Source organism: Rattus rattus, chromosome 8 (assembly GCF_011064425.1).
Source record: "Rattus rattus isolate New Zealand chromosome 8, Rrattus_CSIRO_v1, whole genome shotgun sequence".
Classification (NCBI taxonomy): domain Eukaryota; kingdom Metazoa; phylum Chordata; class Mammalia; order Rodentia; family Muridae; genus Rattus; species Rattus rattus.
Genome location: NC_046161.1, coordinates 51,070,413 through 51,084,898, shown reverse-complemented (window position 1 = coordinate 51,084,898; position 14,486 = coordinate 51,070,413). Strand labels below are relative to the sequence as shown.

General features: G+C 49.0%; 1 protein-coding gene across 3 annotated transcripts; it reads left to right on the top strand.

Annotated features, from left to right (window-relative positions):
- Positions 1–10,552: 10,552 nt before the first annotated feature.
- Positions 10,553–13,854, top strand: Commd4 (COMM domain containing 4). 3 transcript variants are annotated; one of them, XM_032910500.1, is made up of 7 exons: positions 10,553–10,639; positions 11,755–11,826; positions 12,054–12,119; positions 12,310–12,349; positions 12,579–12,698; positions 12,882–12,962; positions 13,298–13,854. In XM_032910500.1, exons 1-7 carry the CDS (start codon positions 10,637–10,639, stop codon positions 13,519–13,521), a joined length of 606 nt encoding a protein of 201 aa, XP_032766391.1. In that variant the 5' UTR covers positions 10,553–10,636; the 3' UTR covers positions 13,522–13,854. The 3 variants fall into 3 exon arrangements, with proteins under 3 accessions (XP_032766391.1, XP_032766390.1, XP_032766388.1); XM_032910499.1 differs by lacking the exon at positions 10,553–10,639 and having other exon boundaries at positions 11,481–11,826; positions 13,298–13,474; positions 13,607–13,854; XM_032910497.1 differs by lacking the exon at positions 10,553–10,639 and having other exon boundaries at positions 11,481–11,826.
- Positions 13,855–14,486: the final 632 nt, after the last annotated feature.

The following is a 14,486-nucleotide window of genomic DNA, read 5'->3' as shown; positions in this document are numbered from 1 at the left end:
ATACTATACTCCTAATAAGTTTAGGGATTAAATATCCAACATAACTTTGGGGACATTTAAAATTCAAACATAGCAAAAGGCAATCAACATGTTATGTACACTTACCCAGAAGTTCTTAAATTTTTCTGCTGGGGACAGCATACCATGACAGGGACTGCCAGCAGCAGGCAGGGATGGAGACATCTCAGAAGCCCCAGGCAGCTCCTTGTTAAAAAAAGATGGCATCTGGGACCCTGAGAAGCAGGAGACACATCCCTCCAGGGGACCGGCCACCTGAAATAAGGGACTGCCTGCAGTAGGCCGGGATGGAGACATCTCAGTCGCCCTCGGCAGCTCTTCGTAAAAGAGGGGTTCCCATTTCTCCTAACCTTAGCCCTAGACAATGGCTGCATAGATTTCATCTGTGCATGACTGCTTTTCAGTTGGCCTTGGTGTGCATAATTATTCTATTATATCTGACTTTCCTACTCCTTTCTCCTTCTGCTCTGGTTAATTCTGTGAAACTATATGTTCCTTGATGTAATGATTCTTAAAAACACAGGGGGGGTTGGGGATTTAGCTCAGTGGTAGAGCGCTTGCCTAGCAAGCGCAAGGCCCTAGGTTCGGTCCCCAGCTCCGAAAAAAAAAAGAAAAGAGAAAAACAAAAACAAAAACAAAAACAAAAACACAGGGGCACAGCACAGCACAGCCCTAATGGCCCAGGTGCATGCTGTGTGTTCTCATCTTGGAAACAATGTAATAACTGCACAATGGTAGTTCCAGATTAATGCTTAACTTGCAAAGAAAATTTGAAGAAATTATTAGAAAATGAAATAGAGCCAACATTGGGACCCTGAAAAAGGAAAACGTTATTGAAGTTATGAAATAAGTTTTGTACAACATTTGAGAGTGGTTCCTGGATAAGCAAGTATAGAATGCATAAAATTATATATTAGTAAAATATAGTCAAAACACTGGGACTCTTACGAGAGTTATTGTGTGAAATGATCAGAAGTAGAAGTTAGCAGAACTACTGAGTTAAGGGTTAACTTGACTGTTTCTGGTCACTGCCTGTCAGCTTTGCCCGTGTCATTTATCATGAGAGTTTCCCAGGAAAATGCAAGTAGCTGACCTCGGAGCTCTGAACTCTGAAGTACAATAAGTCAAAAGTTAAAATAAGTTTGCAATTATTTTATTTTTGGCCACAGGCCTGGGAATAGGGGAAGCTTTGGGGAACAATTGTAATTCTTGATTCTTTGTGAGATGTGGTTATTCTTTTGAATTTGATTTGGCAATGGTTATACAATGTATTTTTTCTACCCTCTTCTGGAGTATCAATAAAAGACAGAGGTGGGGAGAAAAAGGTGAGAGAGTGAGTGGAGAGTGAGTGAGGTGTACGTGAGGTAAGTGTAGAGTGTGTGGTGTGGAGAGTGAATGAGTGAGTAAGAGAGAATGTGATGAGGGAGAGCGTGGTGTGTGTGTGTGTGTGTGGGTGTGAGAGAGAGAGAGAGAGAGAGAGAGAGAGAGAGAGAGAGAAATGGAGAAATGAGAGCACAACTCCCAGCCTGAAGAGAGAGTGAAAGTACATACAGCAAGCTATGAGGGGGAGAGGGAGGGAGGGAGGGAGGAGGAAGAGGGGGAGGGGAGGGGGAGGGGGAGGAAGAAGGAGAGGGGGAGAAAGGGAGAGGGAGAAGGAAAGAGAAAGGGAGAGAGAGGGGAAGAGAGGGAGGGAAGGGGGAGGGGGAGAGGAAGGGGAGGAGGGAGGGGAGGGGAGGAAGGAGGAGAAGGGGAGAGGGATAGGTAGAGGGAAAGGGAGAGAGAGAGGGAGAAAGGGAGGGAAAGGGGAAGGGGAGAGGGAGGGGGAGGGAGATGGGGAGAGGGAGAAGAGTCAAAAGAACAGTATCACCCTTGGAACCCTCCTACATCCATGGTTAGGATCCCACTGACACCCCTTCTTCCTCTAACTCAAGACTCAGTTGTTTTTAACAAAATTTCAAACATTCAATAGAGACCTGGAAGCCAGATGCCGAGGTGAAAGCCTACTGGTTCAGAGAGGTGGAGGAAGCACCCAGCTGACCTTCCTTCCGTAGCTGACATTCCAAGAGAAAAAAATGTCTCCTTCTCCACATCATCTCAAAAACCCTCAAACTGAAATCCCCCCATCTACTTCCTGTGTGTCTCTCTATCCATCCTCCTGACTTCCTCTTGCTCTCTATGAGTTTTCTCCTATGTTCACTCCCTGTCAACTGGTTGCTTGCTCTGCCTCTTGGCCTATGGTTGACTTTATTTAATCCTGTGTACAATAAACAGAAAGCTCTTGGATTAAAGGTGTGTGCGAGTCACACCACAACTAGAAACAAGTTCTTCTAGTAAACAATACAATATCAGGCTTCACAGTGTGATCAAATATCCTGCAATATCCAGCTACATCACTCCTGGGCATATACTCAAAGGACACTGCATCCTGCCATAAGGACATTTGCTCAACGATGTTCATAGCAGCTTTATTCATAATAGCCAGGGACTAGAAACAACTTGGATGCTCCTCAACCAAAAATGGATACAGAAAATGCAGCACATTTACAAATGGCCTATTACTCAGATATTAAAAAATGGCATCATGAAAATTGCAGACAAACATAAAACTTAAAAAATGCTACAATCTTTAGATCCAGGGAAGCTAAGTAACAAGGAGGGCTTACAGAGGGCATCTCCTAGTAATGGGGGACATGGAGCCTGAACAGGCCATCTTCTGTTGAAAGAATAAAAGAAAAAGCCCCTAGAGTTTTACAAAGCCCCTAGAGTTTTACAAAGCTATGGGAACATAAACCTCTGAAACTTTCCAGGAAGAGGGCTGTTGGCCAAGGACATCTGGTACTTGACGAATGATTCTCGGAAATTTAGAGATAGGGCCTGGAGCTGTCAGATGGGCAGTAATGGTTCCTTGAACCCTGGTTGTAATTTAGAGATAGGGCCTGGAGCTGTCAGAGGGGCAGGGATGGTTCCTTGAACTCCAGCTGTGGTAAGTTGATATTTGCTTAAGTTTAAACAAGCCAACCAGGTGCATTCCCTTGGTCCCCTCCCCATCTGCAGTTTTTATGCTTAAAAATGCGAGCGCAATGCAGCTCGGGGCTCCCGCATGAGTTACGGGTTGAGCCTCAGTATACTGAATAAAGCCTCTTGCTGATTGCATCAATAACCGCCTCTGGCTGGTGATTGGAGGTCACCGATATCTCTAGTGACTGAGTGAGTGTCTCCTTTCGGGGAGCTCTTTCACTGTAACCAGGAAAGAATTCTAGTGGAGGGATTGGGACACCAACCCAGCCACAAAACCTTCAACCTACAATTTGTCCTGCCTGCAAGATATGCTGGGGTAATAGTAGTACAGAACTTGTGTGAATGGCCAACCAATGACTGGTCCAACTTGAGACCCAAGACCTGAGAGGGAAGCCATACTTGACACAGCCTGGAGGGCCAGGAACCAGAGGCAGGATGGCCCAGAGATGAAACCAAACATGACTGGGGGGATGTTGGGGGGAGCTAATTACCTAAGAAAGGATTGTTGATTGACAGAGGGGTCAAGGACACCACAACATCACAGCTCACAGTATCAACTAACCAGGGCTCATAGGGGCGCACAGAGATCAACAATCATGGAGCCTGTATAGGTCTGGCGTAGGTCCTCTGCATAGATGTTATGGTTGTGTAGCTTGGTCTTCTTGTGGGACTCCTAACAGTGGGATCCGGAGCTGTCTCTGACTCAGCTGCACTTGGGACTCTTTTCTCCTGCTGGGTTGTCTTATCATATATAGGTTATATATGATATATATATAAGACAGTGATTGTCTTATCATGAGTATATAGGTCTACAAGAGCTCGCTGGAAATGGGCCCATTACTGGAAAATAAAGGCTGCTGTGGATAGTTTACTTATATGGAATAAAATGCATCCTCTTTTGTCTGTTGTTTATTGAAACATGCTTTCTTGTGTCTCAACAAGGTTAATAAAACATCCTTTTGTCGGTGCCCGTGCTACCGTGGTACCGAGAGCCAGGTGTAGGCCTGCGGGTTTTAAGAAAAAGACACATACTCGGGTCATTCGTATTACAAGAATGCCAAATCTTTTACTTGATTCACCGAATATAAACCCTAAGTTCACTGGGTGGAAAATTCCAGGAAGCACAGTGGAAAAACCGGTTTATGCCCTCAGGAACAAAGAAAAAGGAACAAAAGATAGGAACTGATTATCACCCAGGTGTACCACCCAGGTGTTTCACTTCAGGGCCTGGGCGTTTCTTTGTTAGGAACAAAAGGCTTCCACAAGCAGCAGCAAGGCTTCAGCGGGGGTCAAACACTGACGGGGGTGGGAGTGTCTGACATCCTATGTCCTCCGTAGCCATTTTGCTGGTCTCCAATGCAGACATGTCTTTTAAGGTGCTATGGAGAACAGATGTATGGACTGCTGAAAAAGTTTTATCAAAACTTCTATGCTGTGTTATTAACTAGCCATTATTTGGTAATAAAATTGGAGCCACCACTTTGATGCTCTGCCTATCCCGATCTGGGGGGATTAACCTTTCCTGCCTGGCCTCTCCCCCTGTCTTTGTCCTTCCTGCCCGTCCCCCTTTCCTTTCTTCCCATTTATACTGTTAATTTTTTTCATTGCTTTCCTGGGCCTGAGGGGTACTAGGAAGAGATGGTTCTGGTTTGTTTGTTCTTCTGAGGTAGGGTCTCACTATGTAGCAGAGTCTGTTACTAACTGCAACTCTCCTGCCCCAGTCTCCTTAGTCCAGGGACCACACCCGAGACCCAAGTGTGATCCACCCCTCTCTGAGCCACAGCTTCCTGCATCATTCCTTTCTGCCCAGCTGGCATGAGCTCCGCCAGGCCTGCAACCCCTACCAAGCCTATGGAACACCTGACTCAAAGCAGTTTCCCCCTCTTGGTTCAAGCAGCACAGCCTATGGTCCACCTGGGCAGGGGAATCTATGTGGCAGAGGGACAGGGGTTCCAGGCTACAGGACAGCACAGGCTTCAGTGTCTTTGAGCACATGCGGTTCATAGTTCAACCTGTCCAGCCAGGCTCTTGGCATGGCCAGGCAGAGATCCAAGAGTTCATGAATCTGCCTATCCCAGACTTGGCTGTGGCTTGGCTCATGGAAACTTGAATTTAATGATGAAAGGTAAAAAGGGGCGCGGGGGGGGGTGGGTTGTCCCCAGTCTCCCTGCCTGGAGTCAATGAGGAGGGGACCCAGGGATGTAGGAGTGGGTGTGGAATTTTCCACAAGATCCCCAGGACTTGTCAGAGTTCCCAGGGCCTAATGACAACTGGGCCTCTGCAAAGGGACGACATGTCAGGGTGAGAAAGACAGTCCCATGAATGGATGTCACTGTGTCGTAACAGGTGCTTGCTACAGCCTGTGAAAGCAGTCCCTGAGGTCTTCAACTCCTTAGTTTGCAGTTCCCAGGACCAGCCTTCAGGCTGGCCTAGCCTTGGAGAAGGAAACCTTTGGCTTCAAGAAGCAGAGCATGGGGGTTGGGGATTTAGCTCAGTGGTAGAGCGCTTGCCTAGCAAGCGCAAGGCCCTGGGTTCGGTCCCCAGCTCCGGAAAAAAAAAAAAAAGAAGCAGATCATGGCCATCCGGGTAGGGCTACACCAAATGGGCCACATTCTTGACCCTCTGTAGGAAGTGGGTACTAGGACTCAGAGGAGAGCATCCCAGCACCCACAGGGACCCCAGAGCAAGCTGGGTAAGGGAGAGTGGGAGATAACTATGGAGAATTTGTCTTCCTACCTATACTACCTGTAACCAACTGAGTGACAGGGAAAAAACAGTGAACAGGCTGGGTTGTACCTCTGCCTCTTTCTGCCATCTGGTGGCAACAAGGCAGAAAGACATGAGCATGTGACAAATAGGGGAAAGAAAGCCATTGTTTGGCCACCAGGTCACCCTATCCCACATCAGTCTGGGGAACCATCCATTGTATCCCAAAATCCTTGGTCCTGCCTCTACCATCTCTCTCTGGACAAGGTTCCAACCACCTCCTACCAGCTGGACCCCTAAGTCACTAAGCTGCAGAAATAGAAGGACTATGTAAGGCCCACAGTCACAAGGGACCATCATGCTGCAGAGGCTCACTCTCCAAGATGCAGCAAGCCTGACCCCAACAGGTGAGCAGAGTGGGGAAGGGAGCTGGGCTTTGGGGTAAGTAGGCTCCAGCGGAAGGAGCAGCTTAAACCCTCATTCCAACCTTTGGTCTACAGAGGACCACAAAGAACTAAAATCTCCCCCCAAGACCATGCAGGAGGAAGGTAAAGGCTGGAGCCTGGTGCCAACCAGGGAGCCTTGTCTCCCAGGAAGAGATTTCACAGTGCTGACAACCTACCAGATCATCTTGCAGGAGAGACTGGAGTGGAGACAATGATGGGTCAGTGACCACAGCTTGACCCAGACTGCTTAGCCAATCAACCTCTTACCCTCTTTTTTTTTTTTTTAAGATTTATTTATTTATTATATACACTGTAGCTGTCTTCAGACACACCAGAAGAGAGCATCAGATCCCATTACAAATGGTTGTGAGACACCACGTGGTTGCTGGGACTTGAACTCAGCACCTCTGGAAGAGCAGTCAGTACTCTTAACCACTGAGCCATCGCTCCAGCCTGACTTTACGTTAGTATCCTAAATCAGGGCTTAGAGCCTCAGGAACCAGTGAAGCCTTTCATTTTTTTTCCTCATTCAATGTGGCCACACTGAATAATTCTCTTTTCTCTGCTTTTCATGATCACTCCTCTCTATGGTTGCTGTACTAGACACCTATAGCCAAGTCTGTCTTGTTGGGGCTTCCAAAACCCAGTCAATTACTCTAAAAATTCAGGTAACATCAGATGCCTTTTAGAGGTCTGGAACAAGATGTCATAAAAGCTGACAGACAGTAAGATGCCTAAAGGAGACAGACCGGAAATGAAGGCAGAGATGCCAAACTGGAATCCCGTTCCCCCCACCCCACCCCCCTTAGCTATCTCATGGGCCCAGCGAGCCAATGTAAGAGCAGTTTCTCAACGCCTGCTCTATGGCCATGGACAAGAAAGTTTCACTTTTTTCAGACAGGGTCTTGTGTATCCAGACTGACCTTCAACTCTCAGACACTCTGCCCATCCTCCTCCTCTCAGCTGCCAAGAGCTGGGACTACGGGTGAGCACCACCAAGACACTTCCCTAAGCCAGCTTAGATACTCTCCTCTGAGTGAATAGCATAGCCGTGCTTGGGGGCTCACTCCCCTACGCCTCAGGATGAAGCAAGGGTGGTGATAGAGCACGGGTGCACTGTCTTGCTTGCCTGGTCCGGGCATTGATGGGGTTAGAGGAACATGCTCCCAACCTTATCCAATTTCTCTCTACCCAGTGCTTCATCCTCAGGCTCCCAGGCTCCCTTAGAGGGGTGCTACATGGGAACAAGGGCAGGCAAAGAGCTGTCAAGAACCCAGGACCCAGGAGTTCAGGTCGATCCCTCCTCCCATTTGGAGCACCCCTCCCATGCCCAAGCAATCCTAGCCTAATGCTGAATGACCAGCATCTTAAACAAAGGCTTGGCCTGGGGAGAATCTTTATCCAGGGACCCAGAAAACCCATTAAAAGGCCCTGCCACCCCCAGTAGGATGTAAAGGTAAGAAGCTACTGGTCAAATGATAAATCTGTAGTTCTTGAGGATGTTCTGGGGGTTTCGGGCCATGAAGACTTCCTAATGGGTTGGCTTTGGACCCTACCTCCTGTTTCCCTAGTTAACACCAGAAAGGTGAAACAGCAGCTCTGCGATTCATCAGGACTTAAATTGCATCTAGGAGTTGGAGAGATGGCTCAAGGGTCAAGGTTAAAACACCTCTTAGTTTTCCAGAGGATCCAAGCTCACTTCTCAGCTACCCCATCAGCTGGCTCACACGCACCTCTAATTCAAGTTTGAGACTCTGAGGGCTACTGCATGCACGAGGGGCACGTAAGCTCACACAGGAAATATACGCCCACATAAATAAGATAAACAATTACTATTTTGGGTTAAAAATGATGTCTGGTGCTAGCAAATCTGCAAGGAATTTTTCCTGGTAACATAAAAACCAATAGCCATTTGTGCTAAAAACCCAAGAGTATTATCTCACAAAAGTGAAGTCAAATACACAGACAGCCATAGCACAAAAGAGTTGTCCCTGGTGGCAGGGGCACAGGGGACTTGGCTCTGCCAAACATCTGCTGTGAAGTAGCCTGGGATGGGGGAATGGGGTAGGGTTACAGAGGGCTATACCCTCTGCCCCTCACCCTGGACACCTGAGGCAGTTGGGAGAGCTGACCCTGAGGTCATGAGTAGGTGAGCTGGCCCTGCCCCTCCACTGGCTACAGCACTCAGGAGAGTGGGCCCTGCACCTCAGCTGGGCAGCACAGTGGAGCCGGGTCTAGAAGCATGGGTGTGGATGAGCTGGCCCCAAGGGCATAAGAGCAGGACAACCAACCCTGCCTCCTTCTGATGGAGGCATTGGGTAGCCTAGCAGGAGCAGTGCTGGAGAACTTGCTTTCATGGTGCTGATAGGGAAGATCTGGTGGGCTGACCTCTGACTGCCATGTGCACACAAGTGCACACACACACACACACACACACACACACACACTCACACACACACACCCCAAAAGCCCCACCTATAAGCTAGAACAAAAATAGATTAATGAAAATAAATAAGACCCTATTAAGGGTTGGAGAGATGGCTCAGTGGTTAAGAGCACTGACTGCTCTTCCAAAGGTCCTGAGTTCAAATCCCAGTAACCACATGGTGGCTCACAATCATCTGTAATGAGATCAAATGCTCTCTTCTGGTGTGTCTGAAGACAGCTACAGTATATATCCATATATATATATGTGTGTGTGTGTGTGTATAATCTTTAAAAATCAAAAAAGATGGGCTGGAGAAATGGCTCAGCAGTTAAGAACACTGACTGCTCTTCCAGAGGTCCTGAGTTCAATTCCCAGCAACCATATGGTGGCTCATAGCCATCTCTGTAATGGGATCCGATGCCCTCTTCTGGTGTGTCTGAAGACAGCAACAATGTACTCACATACATAAAGTAAATAAATCTTTAAAAAATTGTTAAAAAAAAGACCCTATCAAGGGGGTTGGGGATTTAGCTCAGTGGTAGAGCGCTTGCCTAGCAAGCACAAGGCCCTGGGTTCGGTCCCCAGCTCCGAAAAAAAGAAAAAGAAAAAAAAAGACCCAATTAAAATATAATGAACATGCAGGAAATTATACATAAGGGTGAGGCCAAAAGAATCTTGTACTCCTGATCTCTGAATTGATCCACCCAAAAATCTGTGTCATCTGCGAAGGACTGAGATGTGTGAAAGGGCCAGTCCTGCTGTCCAAAGCTGCAGGATCTCCATGACATAGAGCAAGGTCAGGAAAACTGGGAGGAGTTCTGGTGAGGACCCAATATCGATGGTATAGCAGAAGCCAGAGATTTTGAACCAGACCAATGACTCACTGCAATGAACATTTGCAAGTGAAGATGTGTAGACAGAGGGATAAACTGTGGGACACACTGTGACACGCTGTAACTTCCACGATGAAATGGTTTTTTTATGCTTTGTTTTGTTGCGCTCTCTCTCTCTCTCTCTCTCTCTCTCTCTCTCTCTCTCTCTGTGTATGATGCAAGCGTGGGCATACTTGTGTCACAGTACGTATGTGGAGGGAGGTCGAGAACAATTTTTGTGAGTTGGCTCTCTCCTTTCACCTTTATACAGGGTTCTGGGGTCCAAACTTGGGTGTTACTCTAAGCCATTTGGGCAGTTTTAGGTTTGGGGGAGACCAAGGTCTCACTCTGTAATCCGGGCTGTCTTAAACTTCTGATCCTCTTGCCTTACCAGTGTGTTGGGATTTCAGTTGTGTGCCCTCACGCTCTGGGCACACGTAAGATTTTCATTAAAAAACATTTTATCGGGGGCTGGAGAGATGGCTCAGCGGTTAAGAGCACCCGATTACTCTTCCAGAGGTCCTGAGTTCAATTCCGAGCAACCACATGGTGGCTCACAACCATCTGTAATGGGATCCGATGCCCTCTTCTGGTGTGTCTGAGGACAGCTACAGTGTACTTATATATAATAAATGAATAAATCTAAAAAAAAAAAAATTTGTCGGGGGCGGGGGGAGGATGGGGAGGGGAACAGCCATATAGAAGGGGAGGGGGAGGGGTTAGGGGGATGTTGGCCGGGAAACCAGGAAAGGGAATAACTATTGAAATGTAAATAAGAAATACCCAAATTAATAAAGATGGAGGAAAAAAAACATTTTGTCAGTAGTCCATAGTTTGTTTTTGTTTTTTTTTTTTTTTGATAAGGGTATTGCTTAAGAGGAAAAACATTGAACCCAACTCAATACTCGTGGTTCATGGGATCCTGCCTCCAAATAATTAATGGAACTATTTCCCTCCTGCTTTGATAATCCTGGCGAAACGCGAGAGACTGGTTGTTCCTGGACAGGGGTCTGGACGTAGAGGAGTACGCATTCTCAATTGGCTACCATAACGGTCCGCCCTCCCTGGACCAGTCGGTGTCATGTGATCACGGAGTCAGCTGACCTGGGTCAAGCCGGAAGAAGCCCTGGATTAGGTCTCCTGACATCATGGTGAGGGATTAGGGAAGATGGGAAACTGGGTATCGGGCAAGTAAGGGATTCGGTGACTCCAGGAGCGTAAGGAGACAATCTTTACTGGAGCCTTTTTTGGGTGCGGCGGATCGGCGGAGTCCGCAGGCGTAGCCGCGCTTCCCTGCGTTCATCCCTGGCCCGGAGGGTCCCACCTCCCGGATTCTCCAACTCTCCACGGTCCCGAGGACCTCCCGGGGGCGCCCTCTTCCTGGGCTGTAGAGTGGCAAGACGAGAACATGCTTTGGACTGGTTAGGAAACCTCTCTTTGCTTTCCAGAGCTAGGGAGAGGTTTTTGTTTTTGTTTGGATTGGATTGAGTTTTTTTGATTCCATTCATTCAGGAGCTGCGTGCTGAGTGTCCAGCCTATAATAGGCATCGGGATTTCAGCCGCCTAAAGGGAGGGCAAATCAGAAGCAAGAATTGGCAGGCGTAGGTCCTTCTCCAACCGCAGAGGCTTTCCTGAACCGTGAGCTCAGTGTTAGGACTCTTGAAGATGCGGCCCTGTGAAGGGTAGTTTGTGTTACCCGGATGAGAGGCAGAGTCAGTGTCCTCAGTCAAGAAACCGCTGTGGAGCCTCTGAAAGACCTAGGCTCCCTGAGAGTGTACATCCTGTCTCGCTAGAGCTTGGTGAAGATCAGGCAAGACAAGCAAAGATTAGGTCTTGCTGGGGCTTGGATCGCCATTATCAAAAGAGCGAGCATTCATTCCCTCTGGCTGCCCAAAGTGCTTTGTTAACTAGATTATGGGAAGTGGAATCTGGTGCTGTTCCTCAATAGTAGACATGCCGGAGGCTCTGACTTTGAGCCCCAGCACTGCCAACAAATACCTAGGATCAGAAAGGGCCCAGAGGTGAAGGCAGGAGTGGGGCTGGGGTAACAAGTAGCATCAAGCAAGTTGTTGGGACTGGAGCATGGCCGACACTCAGGGAGAATTGTCACCGATTGATGTCTATTGAGTAGAGAGAGTAAAAGTCAGAAGAGGTCATGTGGCAGTGTGAGCAGGGAGAGTACTCAGGCAGTCCGGACTTAGGGGAGAACAAAGAGTACTCATTTCCTCACAGGCAGCCTGACTTCCTATCTTACCCTCTCTTACAGAGGTTCCGGTTCTGTGGCGATCTGGACTGTCCCGATTGGGTCCTAGCAGAGATCAGCACACTGGCCAAAATTGTTAAGTGCCCTGGTTCACTTAGGGTTGGGAGGAGAGAGGCCTGAGGGTGGAAGGAGGAGATTGGGACTGGGAGCCGGGGGTGGGCTGCAGTGGTGAAAGGATCTCCCTGAGGATGGCACCTCCATGCTCTGTGGCCTTGTCACGTGGCTGGCCCTCCTTCAGCCAATCCCCCAGCAATGAGGGGTAAGGTAGGTTAGTCTGGCTGAAACCGGGATGTCCTTTTCAGTCCTCTGTGAAGCTGCGGCTACTGTGTAGCCAGGTGCTAAAGGAGCTTCTGGGACAGGGGATTGACGTGAGTACAGGACCCAACATCCCACTGTCCGATAACCTTATGAGGCCCAGAACACTCTGTTCTTCAGCCTCCCCCCTGGGTATCCCCTTCTTTCTCTAGCCCCAGCCCATTCTCACCACAGGATCTGGGCCAGGGGCAAGGGGCTGGTGACAGGGCTCTGGTACCCCCTTAGGATCTCCTTTCCCCATAGTATGAGAAGATCCTGAAGCTTACTGCTGATGCCAAGTTCGGTGAGTACCCTGAGCTGGGAACCACAGCCTTCCATGACCCTCCTGCTTCAGTGGTAAACAGTACGGGGGAAAAACCATATTGTCAGCCCTGTCCACACCCTCTGCCACCACCTGCCAGTCCCATAGCAATGCATGGGGTTTAAGAGATTTGGGGCCCAAAGCTGGAGATGAGGGCAGGGAGGTGGTTGGGGCCTCAGTGACATCCCTTGCGTCCCCTGCGGGTCTCTAGAGTCTGGAGATGTGAAGGCCACGGTTGCAGTGCTGAGTTTCATCCTCTCCAGCGCAGCCAAGCATAGCGTGGACAGCGATTCCTTGTCCAGTGAGCTGCAGCAGCTGGGGCTGCCCAAAGGTACAGTGGAAGCAGGCAGGAGGGAGACCCCAGGGTAGGGGTTCCTGGAAAATGCTCTTCTTGGCCCTGAGATGGTCCTAGTCTTCTGTGGGCTCTGCAGCCTGAGACCCAGCCCTTAAGCCCAGTGCCAGTCTCCACCGGCCACCTCAGCAGAGCCCCCCTCAGAGCTCCATCTGCCTGCAGAGCATGCCACCAGCCTGTGCCGCTGTTATGAAGAGAAGCAGAGCCCCCTACAGGAGCACCTTCGGGCCTGTAGCCTACGTGGTGAGTGTGAAACAGCCTGGCGGGCCTGGGCTGTGCTCTAGAAGGTCCATGCACAAGCCAAATGCTATTGCTCCTGGGGAAGCCCTAACCACAATTACACACAGAGTAGTTGAGTTTAGATATGTCCAAGGATCTCATGGCCATGGCCTGAGCTTTCTTTTCTCTGAGGTTCATGGTGAATATTCTCGTACCTGTCCTACAACAGGCCTGGCTTGAAAGGCAAGAGCTTTGTAGGTCCCACAACCTGGAAGGGTTTGAGCGGAGCCTCGTTGTGGGCTAAGGTAGAGAACTTCGTGGCTTGCCTGGTTGCTGACTGCCTAACTTCTTGCCTGCAGTGAACAGGCTGGCCAGCGTGGGCTGGCGGGTAGACTACACCCTGAGCTCCAGCCTGCTACATTCCGTGGAGGAGCCCATAGTACACCTGCAGCTACAGCTCGTGCCTGCTCCAGGTTCCCTGGCCCAACACGTTTCTATGTCCCTCTCAGCAGATAAGTTCCAAGTTCTCCTGGCAGGTAAGGCTGGACCTGCAGAGGTTGGGACCCCTCCTGGGTCTGGCTGACTTGGAACTGGCTATAAAGGTCAGGCTGGCCTCAGACTTGCCTCTGCTCCTTACCACTACTCATGCACCTTCCTGTCTCCTGCAGAACTGAAGCAAGCCCAGACCCTGATGACTGCTTTGGGCTGAGAAAGGTGTTCCCAGCCTCTGTGGAGCCGCCCTGCCTGCACTGAGTGGCTCCCCTCCACACTCCTCTTGCAAGGGTGGCCCTTGGCCTCTTGAGTCCTGGGTGGGGCTACTGGGGATCGTCCCCAGAATTGCCTTCTTTCTTTTGAAAGAAAGTACTTGTCAACCATTTTTATGGGCAATAAGAATAAACAAGTGTACAGCACTGTGTATAGGTCTTGCTTGGCTTTTGTTGATGATGTTTGACACAGGAGTCCAGATGCCAAGTTGGACTCCAATTTGGTGATCTAGTTGAAGTTGATCTTAAACTTTTTTTTTTTAAAGATTTATTTATTTATTATATATGAGTACACTGTCGCTGTCTTCAGACACACCAGAAGAGAGTACCAGATCTCATCACAGATGGTTGTGAGCCACCATGTGGTTGCTGGGAATTGAACTCAGGACCTCTGGAAGAGCAGTCGGGTGCTCTTAACCCCTGAGCCATCTCTCCAGCCCGATCTTAAACTTTTAATCTTCCTGCCTTTCCATCTTGAGTTCTGAGATTGCAGTCATGCACCACTGACTTGGTTGGGGTTCCATTGCTGCAGTGAAGAGACACCATGACCAAGGCAACTCTTATAAAAGACAACATTTCATTGGAGCTGGCTTACGGTTTCAGAGGGTTAGTCTGTTATCATCATGGTGGGAAGCATGGTAGCATCCAAGCAGACATGGTGCCAGAGAAGCCAAGAGTTCTACCTGTTGATGCACAGGCAGCAGAAAGAGACAGTGTGTCACACTAGGCACAACTTGAGCATATCAGATCTTAAAGCCAGCCCTGCAGTGACACACTTTCCCCA

Coding starts and splice junctions, on each gene's coding strand:
- Commd4 (XM_032910497.1), top strand. CDS start 11,644: ATGTGGCAGTGTGAGCAGGGAGAGTACTCAGGCAGTCCGGACTTAGGG. Junction 11,827..12,053: donor TCAGCACACTGGCCAAAATT/GTTAAGTGCCCT, acceptor TGTCCTTTTCAG/TCCTCTGTGAAGCTGCGGCT. Junction 12,699..12,881: donor GCAGCTGGGGCTGCCCAAAG/GTACAGTGGAAG, acceptor ATCTGCCTGCAG/AGCATGCCACCAGCCTGTGC.